The 17908-nt window shown below is 44.3% G+C and overlaps 1 protein-coding gene across 3 annotated transcripts in view; it reads right to left on the bottom strand.

The window, feature by feature from the left end:
* Eip93F (Ecdysone-induced protein 93F) overlaps nucleotides 1–4033 on the bottom strand; it is a 109909-nt gene extending 105876 nt beyond the window's left edge. For 2 of the 3 annotated variants that reach the window (XM_086974068.1, XM_086974066.1), the window contains exon 1: nucleotides 1232–4033. Coding sequence is in view for 1 of the 3 variants with exons in the window: in XM_086974063.1 (XP_086830189.1) it covers nucleotides 1232–1238 (7 nt within the window). In the remaining 2 variants the exon portion in view is untranslated. The remainder of the gene's footprint in view (nucleotides 1–1231) is intronic. The other variant, XM_086974063.1, reaches the window with a different exon arrangement.
* Nucleotides 4034–17908: the final 13875 nt, after the last annotated feature.

Below are 17908 nucleotides of genomic sequence, written 5' to 3' on the forward strand. Positions count from 1 at the left end.
ATACCGCGCGAATTTGCCCCTGTTCATGTTGTATCACTACGAGTTTGCTATGGTGATATTTATAATAGTAGTTACACTTAATGCAGGACGTATGGATAGCTTGATCTCGCTTATTATTGGTGAGTGTGGCTGACAGAAGGCACATGTTGCCGATTGTTCAGAATTCGTCGTCAACATCGCCAGTCAGTAAACGCTTCATGAGCAAGCTCGTTTTCAGAAGCAGCATGGGCTTCGAGGGAACACAGCGCACAGACTCTATGCGGAGCTAAACAATGAACATCAAACAAATCGCTTGTGCAAGAAATATATATGGTTAGCTGAGCCACATCTACCTCGACTGTCAAAGTGACCAACAAACACCAACGATAGAAAAAACTCTCATATATAATGTATATATAAAAAATGAAACTGGGCCCCAGCATATCAAGACAGTCCGAATTGGAAATACTGTTGAAACCAGCTGGCTTTTCCCACCACGAAACGAATTGCCATGGCCCGATTTCGAACCTAGACCACCTTTGTGCCCCTATGCTTAATAAATAAACACGTCAGCACGGTGGTATAGTGGGGATCAATCCAGAGTCAAGAAAAAAACAGCGCTAACTACCGGTCTCTGCTCCCTTTCCATTGTCGCTCTCTACCAAGTAGCATCCTGCTCTAGCGTACGTACGAATGCAGCCTGTCACTGGCTCAGCAACGCTTCGACATTTTTTCACCTACGGATCTATTTAGCTATGCATAGCAATCTTCACGTATGCTCCGACATGATATAGGCGAAATTGTGCATCAGGTATTAGTAGGTAGCATTCGTACTATATATATATGTAGTCGATCATCGGGGATACGTACTGCTGGAGGTCGTATCTCAGAATAGAAGAGGGAATAAAAAAAAACTAGACTCGTGGTATCGAAGTTCCGAAGACGGTAATTTCGACAACGGTGATGTTTTGAGCAGTCTTACCAGACGAAAACATCCGCGGGGCCGACGTACGGTCCCCTCGGATATAGACATGGTAAGCAACAAGAATGACTAACTAGGCAAAATAATACTACATGTATGTTTATCCGCGTAGTGATTATGTTGTACTTCTAAATCGGTTGATATACTATAATTTATAGATAATAAGAGAGAATCGTATGAATATCACAGTTAAGTATTTGCTCTCTTTCGCCTTAGTTGGCCTAATACTTTCACATTTAACTACGATGATGCTTTCCTATCGTTTCTTACCGCGCATAGAGATCTATTACCAATCAGCTCATCGTTAGCCATTGATCTTCATGGCTCTGCTCTTTTGTCAGCCTTGTCATTTTGACGCCCTGTTAAGACCATCACTTTATCCCAATCTTCTTAACAGAAAATTTTCATGTAACATGGTGCGTGCAGATACGCCAGTTCAGAAATTTCTCTCACCGTACATTTCCTACTAGTGCATATTGATACAGAAATCGGTTCGTATTCGCGCATAACATAACACTCAGTTCTAGGTATCATAGCTACGAGCTGCAGGAAATCCCGTACGCACGTGTATATATGCAATATAATGGCACAAAACAGCAGGTAACCCTGTATTCACCGACTGTTATAAGTGTAGCGCGGGTCCATCGCTGGAACTCCTTCCGCAGAGTGCGACGATCGTCGTTCGAGACTTTAGTCGTAGGGGCTGCTACTGGGGCGACGCCTGTGCTGACGTTGGTGCCTACTGCTGTCGTGATGGAGCTAGCAGGATGTAGCTTGATTGAGAACGCGGGCAGCTTGGGCGCGTTGGCCCCGATCCGAGCCTGCATCACCGGTCTGCGATCTCTCTTCGTTTATTGTTCGGGGCCTAAAAGGGGGGGGGGGGGGGGAATGCCACAGCTTTGCTTCGTTGTACATTCCCCCACGCGCACTCGACGAATTGGCCTTAAACAGATAGGGTCATATGAACGCGCACCATTACGATAACATTGGTCAGTTGATTGGGAGCCATTGGAGTACGAGAACGAGAGGTGTATAATCATGGAATACTAAATGCGAAGTACGAAGAATGACACAAATGGCAATTACTAATGGAAAAAAAGATCAAACAAACGCGCTGAACGCTATGGCATTTTTGGAGACACAATTGATGAGCAGAAGCGCGAGTCACTACCGAGAGACCCTTCGAGCGCTGCCCGGATATTGAACCGGCTCGTTGCACTTTCTAATGATGATGGTGGTAGCGATGATGGTAAGGCGATGATGCTTGCAATAGATCGTAATTGCTACTATTATGCTAGTGCTTGTGTTATTCTTGACTTTTACTTCGTCGTTCGTTCGTTTATCGTAATAGTCATAATAGTTAGAATACTAAGGATGTTCCTACGAATGCTGCGTTTACTGTGGCCCTTACTGGGTTACATTACTACCGGTGCGATGCCATGCACGGCACCATTTTGCTAGCTAGGCGTTCGGTGTTGTTGCGGTTTTTCAAATTGTTGTCGCTGCTGTTGTGGCTAAACTTTAGCCGTCGTCGGCGCTGTCGTCGTCGTCGTCGTCAGCGGCGGCGTTGTTGTCGTCGGCTTTGTCGTCGTCGTAGTCGTCGTCGTCATCGTGGTCGTTGTCGTCGTCATCGTAGGTTATCGGCTGTCGAGCGTGAAGAGCCCGAAAGTCATTCTTGAGATGATGATGAGCTACGTAGCCACTATATGGGAAAACACTGCATTTTCTATTGTAGATAGCACCTTATCACCATAATGGGCACCAAATGGGTTATGAGTAGAGAAACGCACCTGAACATACGTCATTGAACTATAGCTAGAGCTACACTAGGCGAGACAGCACCCACCATCACCAGGACATCAAGTGCGTGAGGGATATCCGGACACCGGCTGGATGTCAGCTTGATAAACAACCCGTGATAGACGACCCGTGATTGATTCAAGGTCGGAGGGCCGGTCTCAGCTGAAAAGGCACTGCTCGAGCGGATCACAGATCAGCTCCAGGGAAACTGTTGGTGGCGCGGTGTCGATCGAGAATCGTCATTGTTCTGCCTATCACTGTCAAAAAGCTCCTCCGGAACCTCGAGGAGGGTGAGCCCCGACTCGCGGCTTCAATAAAACGTCTTTGTGACCTGACGAAATCTGGCGTTACCGCCACCGCCTTCTCCACCAGCCCGACCGTGAACCGTTTTCTTTGTATCGGCCTTTGTTGGCGTGGGGGCTCGATTAAAATCCTTCTTTGGAAGCCCAATTTACAGCTGCCACCGCCGCAAACTGGTGGCGGGACCATGCCGAAACACGGACATTAACAACATTAGAAGAAAGGAGCAGCGGAAACTTCACGCCGACCCATCGTCAACGCACGACAATCAATGATCGGACTTTTGATCACCGTCAATCAGCTGACTCATCGAGCCACTACCAATTTCACTGAAACACAAATACGTCGAGTCAACTCAGAGCGCTTTTCTCTCAGTCCTTCTTTCGATTCTGATTGACGCTTCGTCGTTTTCTCATCCTTGCTGTAATAGTACTAGTGTTAGCTCTATGATAGTAACTGTAGCACGCAGTTAATCGCTCTGTCGTCCCACCCCCTGACGAACGCAACGCCGTCTCTTGTTGTTCTGTAGGCGTTCGTTCATTTGATTGTTCGTTTACGACGGTCGACGGGGACCGCGCAGCGGTACTTCTTGCTTTCGCTGTTTTGGAGGCTTTGGCTACGGGGGCAGCGCTTGCTGCTGCTGATGGCAACACAGCAGCGTCGCTATCGACAATGATCACAATGATGACGTCGGGGACCGTGCTGATGCTGGCTATTGTTATAGCAATGTCAGTAGCAGACTCAGCACGAGCAGCAGCGGTAGGGACACTCGTAGCGATACTGCTGGTAACGGTTGGGTAGAGAGGGCTGACGCGAAGCCTTTAGCTGCAGAGCACATGGCCAGCCGCCAGCAGGCTCTTGGCGGCCACCTGTAGAGTGCCTCCACTCTTGTCCGTTCAGCTTCCAGACCCTCGCTCTCCTGACCGCTCGCTACGGCCGCGCATACAGATACCAGCCGCGGCGATTGGGACGCCAGCTGAGATGCTGGTCCTGCTGCCGCTGGTGACGTGTCGGCAGAGGCGCCACTTGCAGCGGGAACGACATCGACGTGCAGATCGACACGGGCACATTGGAAAGTAGTGACAGATTTGAGCATGCACTCAGACACGCACAGGCATCGTTCTTTTCGTTACATACGCACTCGCACACCGACACAAAGGAGAGGTCGACACAGCCAAAGAGATAGAAATATTCACTCGTGCTTCACCCCTCGAAAGGAGACTCGCAGTGAGCTGCAGGCAACAATAGCGAGAGACAGAGTGAGTGGATGTCGCTTGATCGATCGCTTTGAGTCTATAGTGATGCTTTGGCCTTTGAGACGCTTGAATCCGCACGGTCTCACCGCTATTGCCGTCACCGCCGCGCCGCGAGCTGTCGTCCTTTCGCCTCACGGCGTTCCATAGCTCCGTGCTTAGTTCTCTCTGTGTGTGTATGTGTGTGTGTGTGTGTGTCTATATGTGTCTCTGTGAGCGTGTCTATGTACGTTCAGCGCTCTGCCGATCGGAAACTTGTTGCCGTGAGGTAGCGCGGTAGGCATCTTTGCCTTGGATGACTGCTGTTGCTGCTGGGCCCGTAGTAGTTATAGCGGCGGCAGCGGCAGCAGCGGACAGGTAACTAGAGAATGTTGAAGGTAAGCTACGAACGGGGTGGAAATTAAGGTATAAGAGAGTTTGCGCATCAGGAGATCGTGTTCGGAGAGGCGCTTAGCCAGTTCAGCATTAAGACGCATTCGCAGCGGTGGTCTGAGCGCCTCTCTCGCAGACGACCTCCTGTGCAGAAGGTTGTTCGGAAGCAATGCGAGTTTTGCCATTACGTTTACGGACATTACAAGGCTCTGAAACGATGAAAAACGGCGGCTCACACTAGTGACGCCCCGGTGGCATCAGCGACCACCGCTGACATTAGCAGGTTACCACAGCCGACGATTTTTTCACCAGAGCGAAGGCCAGCTAAAAGAAGTTAGCTAGCTGTACGGCTATACGATGCAGCGGCAAACTACAACGATGAGAGTCAGCTCGAATGAATAGGGAAGAGAAGAAAAGACAGATCGCTGAAGCCGACTCGAGCTCAGCGAGGAGGGAGCCACTTCCGTGTCTGTCTGTGTGTGTCTTCAATGGGAGAGGGTGAACAAGCAGTCTCCATCCTGTTCATCGCCACCGCAGTCGCTAGTGCTAGCGAACCCCGACCACGAGCTGAGACGGAGGTTAGAAGAAATGAGGCTGGGGCGCAAGACCGAGCAAACTGGAACGATCTACGTTAGCGGCAGCGGCGGCAGCTGCGCGCTGCCGGCAACATGCGGTCCGTAGCGCTCTGGCTATGAGCACCCGCTGCTCGTACAGCCGCTACGATTGGGGCTGCTAAGCGGAGCAAGGCCCAGGTGAAACAAGGAATTGCAGTGGGCCAATGAAACAACAAAGACATCGATTATGAAGACGACGAAAACGAAGAAGACAACGCGTTGCCACCGATCGCTATTACAACTAAGGACCGTTATGACGCGGGTGATGGCCTGAGTGGGAGCGAGCAAGATACGGGCGGGGGCATAGGAAAATCGGGAGGACGAGAGGCAGTCGAGAGAGGAGAAGTAAGCTTCAGGAAAGTGAATAGCGGATTCAAGGAAAGTAGTGGGTAAAACACAAGTTAGATTCAGAAGGATCGGACAAACAGGGTATCATTTGTTCGTTCATAGTGCATACTGCTACTAAGTAGTGATACAACAAGATCTTACAGTAATAACAGGAAAACGCTCCGAAGACAATTTCTGCCCCGTGCCTTCTAAGCCCGTTCGAGGCGCGTGGGCGTGCCCGTTGGTGTAGGACGAAGAATGCTTAGCGACTTGTTTGGCTGTCGGTAAATGTGTACATGAACGCGTGCAGCGAACCAGATAAACGCATTCTTCACCAGGTTATTCTCATTCCGAGGAACTGGCAGATGGCCAGACGAATAGCCATTCAAAGGAGAGGAAAACAGGGCCGAAGAAACAATCGCGTTGACGTGTTCCGCAAGAGCCTGCCATCGCTGCCGCTATATGTGGCCCAACTGGCGCCGTCAACCACCGAGCTAACCGAAAGGGCTGAGCATCGAACGCTGGGTGCTGAGCGTCCCGATGAATAGCCTGTCATTCGTTGCACAATCCTGCTGTTAGGAAACGGTAGTGCGCGCTACTGGGCCGGGGGAAGGCCTGCCGCAGGTGTTACTCAAGAGATTCGATGAAGCGACTGTAAATGCGGGAAGAAATAGAACCCACCTAGGACAAGAAGCGTCCTCCGATAAAGCAAAGATAGGTAATCAGAAGAAGATAAGAAAAAAATAAATAACGCTATCTAAACTTAAAAAATGTGCTTGGTTAAATAAAAAAAAAGTAAGAGGGCGAAATACGAAGCGAATTCGAGAAAAACCCGATTCTCGTAGCACGAGCTTGCCCGCTGTCCAAGTATGGTTAATAATTCAATGAAAGGCACACTATCTTGCGCGGAGAATGCGAGCGTACAAAACTACTGGGAGATGTATGCGACAAATGCAAGCGTACTTGTCCTAGCGACTGTTACAAAGTTTGCTAAGTCACCGCAACTACTTGAGCTTCGTTCAGCTCACGTACAGCCATTTGGCTGAACCTTCGTTCCGAACGTTCCCGGATACCCCATCCCCCTTCAAAGCACCGGCAGCGTCGAACAGCAGCGAGAATTGGACAACAAAATGCAGGTAGAAAAGGCTCCTCGTCTTTCTAAAAACCTCGAGCGCCGCCCGAGGCCTCCGCAATGGTTGGCAGGAACTTGAACGGAAGACCAACATCGCAGCCAGTGTCTCAGTCGTGGCCGAGTCACCTGTTCAGGAGGTCAAAAAGCGGTCGAGTTAGAGAAGCAAAGCGCCGCTACTGAGTTCACAACTGTGAAGCGACAGGCTGCTAGGCCGGCTGCGGTACACTATTTTTCCATCGAAAAGAGCTCAAGGCAACCGACACCAGCCGGGGTCAATGCCAGTCAATGGCGAGCAAGACAACTCATTGAGGATATGACGGTCTTGACGGACTCATCTCAAACTGCGCTTCGCCACAATTGCTCCAGCTGCCTCTGTTGCTCTAACCAGAAGCCGGCCAGTCAAAAGGTGGATACCCGCCTCCGGCAGCGGGGACTCGAAGCCCCGCAGTTGCTGTCCAATCACTGGGCTGGAAATGAAATGTGGATGAAATGAAATGAAGCAGTTCGTTGTCGAGGTTGAGTGAACGACGAAAGACGAACGGGAGACAGAACTACGACGCGCTGCCACTAAACTCCGACTTGGCGATGAAAGCTCCAGCCGACAGGGATTCTGTTGTTGACATATTCTGATGTTTGGGACCCTCTACCGGCAGTGGGGGACAGTAAAATCCAGCGACGGCCATTACGGACGGGGGCGGCAAACTGTTCCAGTTATTGGGTAGTCTCCAAACCCGAAATGGGAGCAGTGGCATTTGAACAGCGTGTCACTCCTCGATGACTCCTTCAGGCTGTCGATAAAGTAAACCGAGACTCTCTAAATACCATCACCGAATAGCGATGAGTAGCCAAGCAGTTGCCTCTGGCCCAAAGGAAAAGTATCAAATATTACTAGTTCGGTCGTTTTACAGCTCTGCGGCCATGTCATCCCCGCTTCTCTCAAAGGACGCACCGCATCCGCACGCTCATTTGGATAAACAGGTCTTCACAGCAGAAAAGCTCTCTCGTATTGACGATACGAGGCAATCCGCGACAAAAATGAAGCTTCTGGCAGATTTCAAAAGCTAAGACTGATAAACAGACTGGCCGGTCTGGATCACATATGACCACCTAAGGCAATTTTAATGTTGCGCAGCTACCTGAAGCGAAGGCGGGCAACCTTTCATAACACTGACTCGTCGTAGTTCATTGGATTAGAAAAGATGGCTAACAAAGTAGACAGTTTTCTTCGAAATCGTATTCCCCTTAAATCCAAGAAGTAATTTTGAGCCAAAGTGTAATGAAATCTATAATAGCCTGAAGTCTTACCTATGTGTTGCATTGATCTTTCGAAAAGAATCATTCGCTTCATCGAAGTGTCTACTTCTCATTTTGAGCGTTTCGGTTTACGAACTACTGGACAAGGATTGCGGCTAAGTACATACTTTTGATGATTCTACAAAGAATAGTTTAATATATAGAGTTCTGGCTTTTTGAGCAACGCCGTATCTAACTAATACCTGTACGCCGTCTGGACATTGCGCTTAGTAGCACGTTAAAGGCCCCGTGTAATTATGTATGCCCATTAAATTAAGAAATACCTGAGATGACCTGGGTTTAAAATCGCCTATAGATACGCTTCACCTTACGCCGGAACGAGCCAGCCATCTGAAGCAATGCTTAGCGTGCCGGACCGTACATAACAGTTTAGACGCTTATTCATTATAACTAGGTTATCGCTGTGAAGCACTCAACATCAACAAGCCACGCACGGTAACAAAATCCAAAGCGAAGCGTACGTCCAAGCAACGTCAGAAACAGGTGATACGATAACACCTAATGTTTCTTTCTTTTTTTTTCGTTTAGCTCGGATGCCTCCGCTCTGTTCTGGGGTTATGATGAAATTAGTTCGGTAAAATGTATTTACCTTTGTCAGGTAGATCCGAAAAACTGTTACACAAAAATGGCACTCTGTATAAATCTGTATTCGTGATAGTTCTGGAACAGATTAGAAAACTTGTTTCTCTAGGCTAGTCAAGGGTTTGAGATTCCTAACGAAATCACACGGAGGCATCGAAGTACCGAAAATCCATCACCCCATCCCGTATAACTGATACGTAGAGATGTTAATATGAATTAAGTTAAAAATGACCTTCTCTGCGCTCCGAATCGTGACGATGCCTCTAAATTCGCATTTGCTTTATCTGATAACTGATATTTGGTTTTCTACTCTAGCGTATATAGAGCGACTTAGAAAAGCGTCCATCAGACTGCTCTCTGCACCGAAAATGTTCGACGCTTACTTTTTTAGTTGTTCAACTTACTCGCCGGAATCTGTTGCAGCTTCTCTGCCAGTATTTTCTGCTCACAAAGATTTCAGAGGTTTTCATGCAGAAAAAATCAGATCAAGCGCAACATTAAAGGAAGTAATCATTGTATAGCCATCCATTGGGGTTTTTTCCATGCAGTTTTTGCTCACAAGGTGTACCTACACACGATTAGCATATAACGCTGATTAGTTAATACAACCTATTTATATCTGTATGTATAAAGCAGTGAAGTCGTATTGAAAATTGAGCGAGGGTTTAATTCTACGCTGATTTGTAAATTCATCTGTAGATCCTAGAATCTGAATTCTATTCAGTTAGATCTTCAGAAGCGTAGTGTATACCAAGTCAAAGGTCGTGGAAGAGAACACCGAACTAAAATAATATTAAAGCGTCTAGTATATACTTTCATTTGCTTTCCTTACCTTGTCCTCCGTCAGCAACATATAATATTGCTCAGCTCGTGTTTATTTTCTAATGGAGATATTGTTGTCGATGGTCCTTGGACTACTGGAGTCCAAATGAAGCGCCTGCAGTCTTCTTGTGATAATAATAGTCCCTTGTTACACGAAGTCCACTTTTCTGCCATAGTTTATTTCCCATATGTTGTTTTTCGTTCGTTGCCCCATCAGGGCCTCTCTGCAACTTTCCTCTTTATCTTCTTGGTCCAGACCATCATTATGATTATATATCATTTAGAGCGAGATCAGCTTCGGAGTATCCGTTGCCCTCGTCATTGCAGCAGCGGTCAATCAATAGCCATACGCTACCTAGGGCACGAACACCAACACGAAGAGCCGTGCACCGTACAATGCGTTCGCAATGCAACGCACAAACTCAAGCGTCATTAAATGACGATGTTTTATCCTATACAAGCGGTAATAAGGCCGGATCAGTTATTATTGACGACTGCTTGTATCATACGAATTGAGCGTGGACGCTTTCATGGTACAACCTTATTGATATACCAACAAATTAGATAGGTCTTACCCAATGGAATTAAAACAACAATAAATTTATTATGACGGCCGCTGGTTTTTGGCGGGGGGCAAAAGCAGGAGAAAAGTAGGATTTCCATGATGTAAGAAAATAGAATTGTATATAATGCTTTTTCAACTGTTAGCTTATTTCCCTTACAACTGCAAGTTTCCATTATCAATTTTTTTTCTTTTGCCACCTATGTATATACGTAGACCGAAGGCACTTAAATTGATCATCTCCATAACTAATGTTTCTGTATCAACGTCGGCCACAGGATGTTGACACGAAAAAAAAGTCTACACTATTTAACGGCCCAATGAATTAAAGATGATAGGTAAAGAGTATTCATTTGAAAATAACTGTAAAAATACACCGGAATTATTGAAACAATGTCACGAAGGGTTTTAGGCGGATCAACCTATGTAATCAACAATTAACTGGATAAGAGATGAGTGTGAAACGGGTGAAGCTATTTATTCTGTTCATAGGCAGGCTTGTAGAAGACCAGAAGAACATTAACGAGCTTCACCGGCTATGAACGAGTGCGAGAAGATTAGAACGAGGCGCCCTAAAAATCTGCAGGACAATCGAGTTGTGAGCCTAGCATGGGAAAAACAACCGCCCATGTCACTTAAGAGCGTTGTAAATGGAAAAAATTATGCTCCATAAATAAATGCTATCAATGTAAATGGTCCATACCAAAAACAGACTGTTCTGCAAATAGTAATATTTGGGAAAATTTTCGGAACAAATTACTTGTTCATATTCAAATTAAGTGGCGCAGTTAATCGACATAATTGCACTTACTTGGCACCTGTAAATCCACAGGAACACCAGGATAGATTACCAGGAGTTATCGTGTGGTGCGACACTTCAGTTGAAGGAATAGCCATAGCATTACTTTTTGCCGGTGACTACTACTTAAATTTACTGCAAGAATTTTTTTGCTACGCGTTCGCAAGGACCTTATTGAATTGTGTTTCCAAAAGAATGGAGCGCCTGCGAATAATAATCGTGATGTAAGAGCATGTCTTGATGAGACCGTGATGAACAAGTGGGTTGGACAAAGGCTCCATAGAATATCCCGCCGGTTTCCCAGACCTGCCGCCAATGGGCTTCTTCTTGTGGGAGCAGTTCGAAGATAAACTTTACGTTAGAAAACCAAAAAGCTACCACAGAGCAAGAATATACCCGGACACGACATGACATGTTTGTTAAGATTTATGAATCAATAGTTATAAGCAGTGTATTGGCCATAACGGTGATAATTTTAAAGTAAGATTACACGTTTTATGTAAACTTCTTTGCAACTCAAATATTAAGGACATATGAATAAAGATTGATGTCAAATAGTGTATACATTATTAGGACGTCCTGCATATACCGCCAGCTCACCGAGACCCAGTCACTGGCGTTCAGATACAGTCATCTTGACTATTGACATGTCCGCGCCCATAGAACGAGAGATAGTTTCGAACTGCCGTTGGTGACACGGATTTAACGACACTTAACGTAGTGCTATAACGTAAGTTACAAAGTATCCGAAATTCTACGATATAGCAGCAAGGACATTAGATGGGGACCCGTGTCCCGTTATCCCGTTACCGGTATTGTCTATCGGAGATGTTAATTTCATGCGCTTCGATAACTATTCAGTATATGTATTATGTAGCAGCGACAGTTTTATTCGGCAAATGACCCAACAAACCGACCCACCGGCGAAACAGCCAAATAACAAAATAGTATAGCACCGCTGTGGTGAACCACCCGAATGTCGACTATCGCGACGTCTGCGTTTTAATGCAATCACGATCGTTGGGGGGGGGGGGGGTCAGCGATACCTCCTTCAGATTGCGCCGATAACATAATTGGGAACAAATAGGCCACAACCGTTAGTATTTTGTGTACGGAATGGGTAATATGGTGCAATGATTGCGTATCTTCTTGATCTCGTAAATGTCTAACGACAGAGGCGCAAATGCTATCTATCATACCTATTCTTAAGTTGAGTGAGCCCCCCTATCCCCCCCACGGTTGGGTTAGAGTAATATTTGTCATTGAATTCTTCCAGTGATTGTATTGTTCAAAATAACATGACATAATTATAGTCATATTATAACATTGTCTACTAAAAAAACCTCTCATTCATTCGGTACCCGAGTAAGTTCACAAGGCTGCAAAGCTCTGGCAAAGAGATCTTCTTTGCCATGTTTAAAGGCGTTTGTGGCAAAGTGCTATAACAGAGGCATTGATAGACACCGTTCCGGAGTGTCTCTAGTAAGTTTCCTTAATATATAAGATATAATAATAATAACAACAACAACTCTAAAAACAACAAAATTCTTCAAGCCTATTAAAAACCTGATTTCAAACTAGCAATTGAGAACCTAATGGAAGCGGGCATTCGTTATTTAAATGATTCAGTATTTGGTCAGTGTCGGTCGTCAGAATCCGTTCTGCCTAAACTGCATCGTTCTAGATGCCCAAAAATAGGCACGATGTCGACAGCTAGGAAGCAAGATTTAAATGCTTAAAGTAGATGATCTGCAAGATACGGGTCAAAACAGAGAAGGCTTCAGTGCGTTCAAAACACAGGAGTCTATTTGCCATATCTGTACTGTAATTATCAATCTCTTCTTAAATTCAAGGTTGTGTGCATGATACGAATTATATCATCAATAGTCGAGCGTGCTGATGATCGGACTATACGTAATTCGTTTACGTACCATTTCTTTTCCGTAGATATAGTATTTTTACTGTTTCACAACACGGCTACCTCAATGCGGCCCGAGCCTATTATTCGATACAAAAAACCTCTGATTACATCATGCGATAGATAAATCAATGAAAGTGCAAAATTGATGGATGTGATTAGACTCGTATGTTTTCACGAAGCTTGAAAGAAGAGATGCGTCGAATGGGTTTCTGCTGGCACCAGTCTTATGTGAAACTTTTAAACGTGTTACCCCATCGTAGCTTGACCAGGATTTTTCCTTTCCGCCGCATGATACGACTTGTTTTATTGCGTCAAGACACTTTGCAATTTCGCTAGCAGAGGACACCGTCTCAAATTTATCGACAACATAGTGCTATCCTTCAATTCGGCCGTGGGACATATTCCACAATAGGCTACCAATTGAAAACCAATGCAGGCGCATCAGTCAATTACTTTTCTGGAATACCGGTTGAAGCTAGCCTGGCGGAGAGTGCTCCCCGGAAACCGTATGGCCTTTGGCAAACGACCAACTTTCCGTGGAAGTTCTTCGTCTTCAATCGTCTATTTGAGTGTATGAAATGGTGCACTTTCAGTAAATTCAGTGTCCAAAGTCTAAGGAAATAGGTGGCCGTTCGAACTGTCATGGTTGTCGTTTCGCGCATATAGTAGGTACCTCTGATCGTCCTGGACCTTCCGTGGCCCGTTGGGCATAGTACAGCAGTTGCTCATATTTCGATTTGCTCGCTGCTGCCATTTAACCTCAACCATTCTAGGAAAGCATCGTTAGCGTACTGGCGCTTGCCGCCTGCTATCGTCGCTCTATGTTCCTTCCTACCGGTGCTACACCCCGTTAAGGTTTCGAACGACAACGTCCGCATTTTCCATAGAGCATCAACTTAGTTATTTGTGTGTATCGGCGTATTATTTTGTGTCCTCGGAACCGATGAAGCAATTTGAAACAGTGATGCTGCAGTGTAAAAACTACTTGTGAACTATATCAGTTCATTGATAGACATTGGCTTAGGTACTTCGGGCAGCGAATATCGAGAATAGGGTCAAGTCGAGAGCGATGCAAGCAGGATGTCTTTGCCTATTGGAAGGGAACAACGTAACTGATCTGCATCGAATGCCATGTATACGTCTAATAAAACCTGCTAATGGGCATCGGACGTGTCAGGCTGCAATGCAAACATCTAAAGGTAACAATGATTTAAGGATGTTTCGCTCGTCGAACACTTGGGGATAATAAGTGCCATCTCAAGCAATTACAACCTAAAGGTAAACATGACAAGAGCGGGTGGGTATAATGCTTCACAGACCCATAATCAGTAGGTGACCCATTTCTCACAAGGCGCCCTAAACGACATGCAAATAAGTTGAAGCCAAAATAATAAGTTTGTTTTTTTAACACAAAATATATGTATTATACCCTCTGAAGTAAAAAAAGAGCGCAGTGCGGACTATGAAAAATAAGAGCAAAATGTACTTCATACATATAACAAACGAAGTTACCCTCCGACATTGCCATAAAGTTACCTGTCTATACACGACGGTTATTGACCGCGAAAAATCATGTAAAAGTCAAGCAGAATATGTGTCTATAATCTGAGATGCGGTTAGCGTCAGAAGTAGTCTCTGTCCGATAAAAGCCAATCCCTAGACTCGAGATGGAACAATAAGGCGTGGTATCAATGGGAAGATAGATGTAGAAGAATGTAGACGACTTCAGGAGGAAACCTTCAAAAACAGTTTTGGCGGCCTAATTTTTATTTCGAATGGCCTAACAGAAGTGAGGTCTTGGACTTATGTATGTATCTCATACGTTATCCGTATAAGGAACACTTTTTAAAGTCTGATAATAATTAATTGTAGTAAATTAAAGAGAGGGTGTGCGAGAATAACGCGACGCTAAAGGACATGTTTAGGCATTTACTGCTGTATTTGGGTCTTGTTAAGACTTGGCAAACGAGTTAATTGATTCAGAAATGCAACGATTCGGCATATTCTCTGGTTAACACTGAAAAGGCGTCACGAAAAATTTTCTCGTCATTTATCAATTGAAAAGCAATATTATGCTGTAAGACACAATTTTTCTTCGAAAAACCATAGAATTTCTACAGTCATCTACCCAATGTCATCCACCAAACTGACGGATATTTAGCTTGGTGACAACATTTCAAAATATAAGAAATATTTACTTCAGTCTTGGGTTAAAAACGGTCAATATTTTTTCGATAACAATGTTGTCTGCTTGTAGACACCCAACGAGACCGTCAACTTTACTAATAAAAATAAGCTGAAAGACAATACCCCAAAAAAGTATACAGCGTTTCATCACAATTCGTCACATAAAAGGATCATTAGAAAGAGACTATATTAAGATAAGGACGCCGAGTCGAAAAACAAAAGGTTAAGACAATCCATAGCCATAACAGATCCTGTAAAGCTTATAGGCCTGAATAAGGTCTGTAGGCGGCTTCAATTAATTTAGATATCTTGAAAAACATTTTCATAGAAGGAAAACAGATTTAGCTTACCTTACTATACACATCTGGAAACGAAACAACACATAACCAACCCTCCATTACTCTAGAGAGATGCATGAATTTACAGAATTAGTACATCAAGGTGTAGTACATCAAATCATATCGTACGTTCAAAGACCTAGGCTTAAGGTAACAGGTTAATCAATAAACGAAAGCAGCAACAACTATAAAGTTTGCCATTTGTTAATCTGATTTGAATAGAAAAAGTTTCGTGTTATATTGGCAGTATTATTGTCGCTAGACAAGGCTTCAGATGGCTACCGGCATTAAAAACAAAACCTTAAAGTTTTATAACCAAACGCGTTACCATAGCGACGCTCTAAGTGCAGTGCTTTTCTAAACAATTCTGCGATGGTGTTTCGAAAAATTTGAATAAGATTCACAGTTTTCAAGAAAGGTTGTTTAGGCGGTCAAAGTACACTAAAATCAAACGGCATAATTAATTGTCACGCAGGGATACCATATAAATATACGAAAAGTTACAGTGCAGTGTGGTATTTAATGTAAAAAATCACTTAGACCAGTTTTTTTCCGCAGTGACCATTACTTGAATTCGTTGTAGGAATCTGCTTTAGCACGTATTCGGAAGGACTTTTGTGAAGATGGCGGATCACAGTTCCAACAGAGGGCAACACCTGCACACGATGACCACGATGTAACACCATATTCTCACGAGAATCTCCCGAACAAATGAGGTGGACGAAAGAATAGCATGTAGTAGTGCCCCCGTTCCCCAAATCTGACACCAATGGTTTTGATACCATAAACATAAAGTCTGTATCAGAAAATCTATGACAACTGCGGTGATAGGAAAAATTACATACTTTATAGTTAAAATGTTAGTTGCATAAAATCAATGCTGAAGCTATGATAATCTAAAGAGTATATATTTTTCTAGGATGCTCTGTATACGTGTCGGCTTGGTGAGTTGGAAACTTATGGGATTACGCCTAGATAAAATATCATTAGGTTTTCATATATATTTGATATGGAGACACTACAAGATTACACAAATACGTCTCATCGATATTCATGTGGTCCTATTTTGACCCGAAGCTATGTAACCGCTCGGACTTCACAGATAACCGTACTTGGTCCTGGGTGAACCTAAACGGCACAGAATTGGCGCTTACTTAGAGAAGAAAGACTCCTATCTTGGAGCTAAAAAGTCACTTTATGGCATATCAAAGGTAATTAGAATAATTTTAACATATATTTGCTGTGGGAGCCTAGACTGGGTAAAGGTCAGACTATGACTTATTCCACGAAGGTTCTAAGCTGCAGTTAAATTATTGGCGCTTGTGAACGCCATGTCATATGCATGCCTTGTAAATACAACGGAATCGTGTAAAGACGCGCGATATTAGTGGACACCATTTCCCCCATGTGTTTCTAGTTGACCCTTACGAGAAATACAAAAACATTTATTTCGAAAAACAAGAACTTGAGATAAAAAACACCAGCGATTTTTCCTTCTTTTTGTGAGAAGTTACTAATATGTTCGTCTTGCAAATTGATATCTATTTGTGTGTGCGTGTGTGTATATGAGCGTCCGCGTGGCGCGTGAAGTTAAAACTTCCTGACTCACAATGTTTTTTGTTCTTCGATATATGTAGCTCGTCCCGAGAAGGGGCCGAAGGTTGTTGTCTTCAAGAGGCCACTGCAAAAAGGGCTGAAGCGTTATTTTACCACAAACAGAATCTGTCTACAGAAAACATATGCTAGCATTTGATGCTTACATTATGACTACCGGCGGCCACGAATCTTTTCGTTGTTAAAACTAAAAATAAGCGAAGTATTTATTGCACCAACTGCCGGTTCTATAATCCGCTCTTAACCGTGGTCAGATTGTGAGAGAACGTAGGAAACTGCTGTCATAGCTTTGTACAAATCTGCTAGAAAAGTATGGCTTAATTATTTTTAATTGTTATTACGAATTTTTTTGCCCACTTTGAATGTGCCTATATGCCTAAGCGTACGCACGTATTTGTTATACACAGTTTGTCAATGATTACATCGCATTATAGCCTATCCGTCTGCACGACGAAGTTGGAACAAGTACCTGATTCCTGAATCAGTCGTTTGTATTATGCTGTAGAAGGCATAACCCGATCCCACTCTGTACACCGTCGTCCCGCAAAGGTTGGCTGTGAAAGTCACCCTGGGATAGAGCTCTTGGAATGACGAACAACAGTTCATTCAATGAAGATTTTATGTGACCTTCCTTAGCTATATTCTAACTAATTGGTTTGTATGCGGGAATATTATCATGTAAACCGTTAGTGCAATGCTGCTTGATTGTGTATGTGTCAGAAAAATGGGTTGTTAATGGAAGCGGGGGGGGAGAAGATGGCCCAATGCTAAAGGATTTGCGATTTAAACTCTTAAAGGGCCAACGATCATTTGATAGATATGACCCTCTATGGATACTTCTAGTAGCGCGATATGAGTATAAACAGTCGACATGCTAAAGATTTGTCGAAGGGGCTTTTCTCATTTGCAAGTGTCTGAAACAAGAGATTGCAGCTTAAACGATATTGATTCTGATATACTGTTCAGGTGAAAGTCAGTCTGAATTATTATCTTATTTTGATCAATCATCA

The sequence above is a fragment of the Varroa destructor genome, unplaced genomic scaffold, assembly GCF_002443255.2.
Source record: "Varroa destructor unplaced genomic scaffold, Vdes_3.0 BEIS01000007.1, whole genome shotgun sequence".
NCBI classification, from domain to species: domain Eukaryota; kingdom Metazoa; phylum Arthropoda; class Arachnida; order Mesostigmata; family Varroidae; genus Varroa; species Varroa destructor.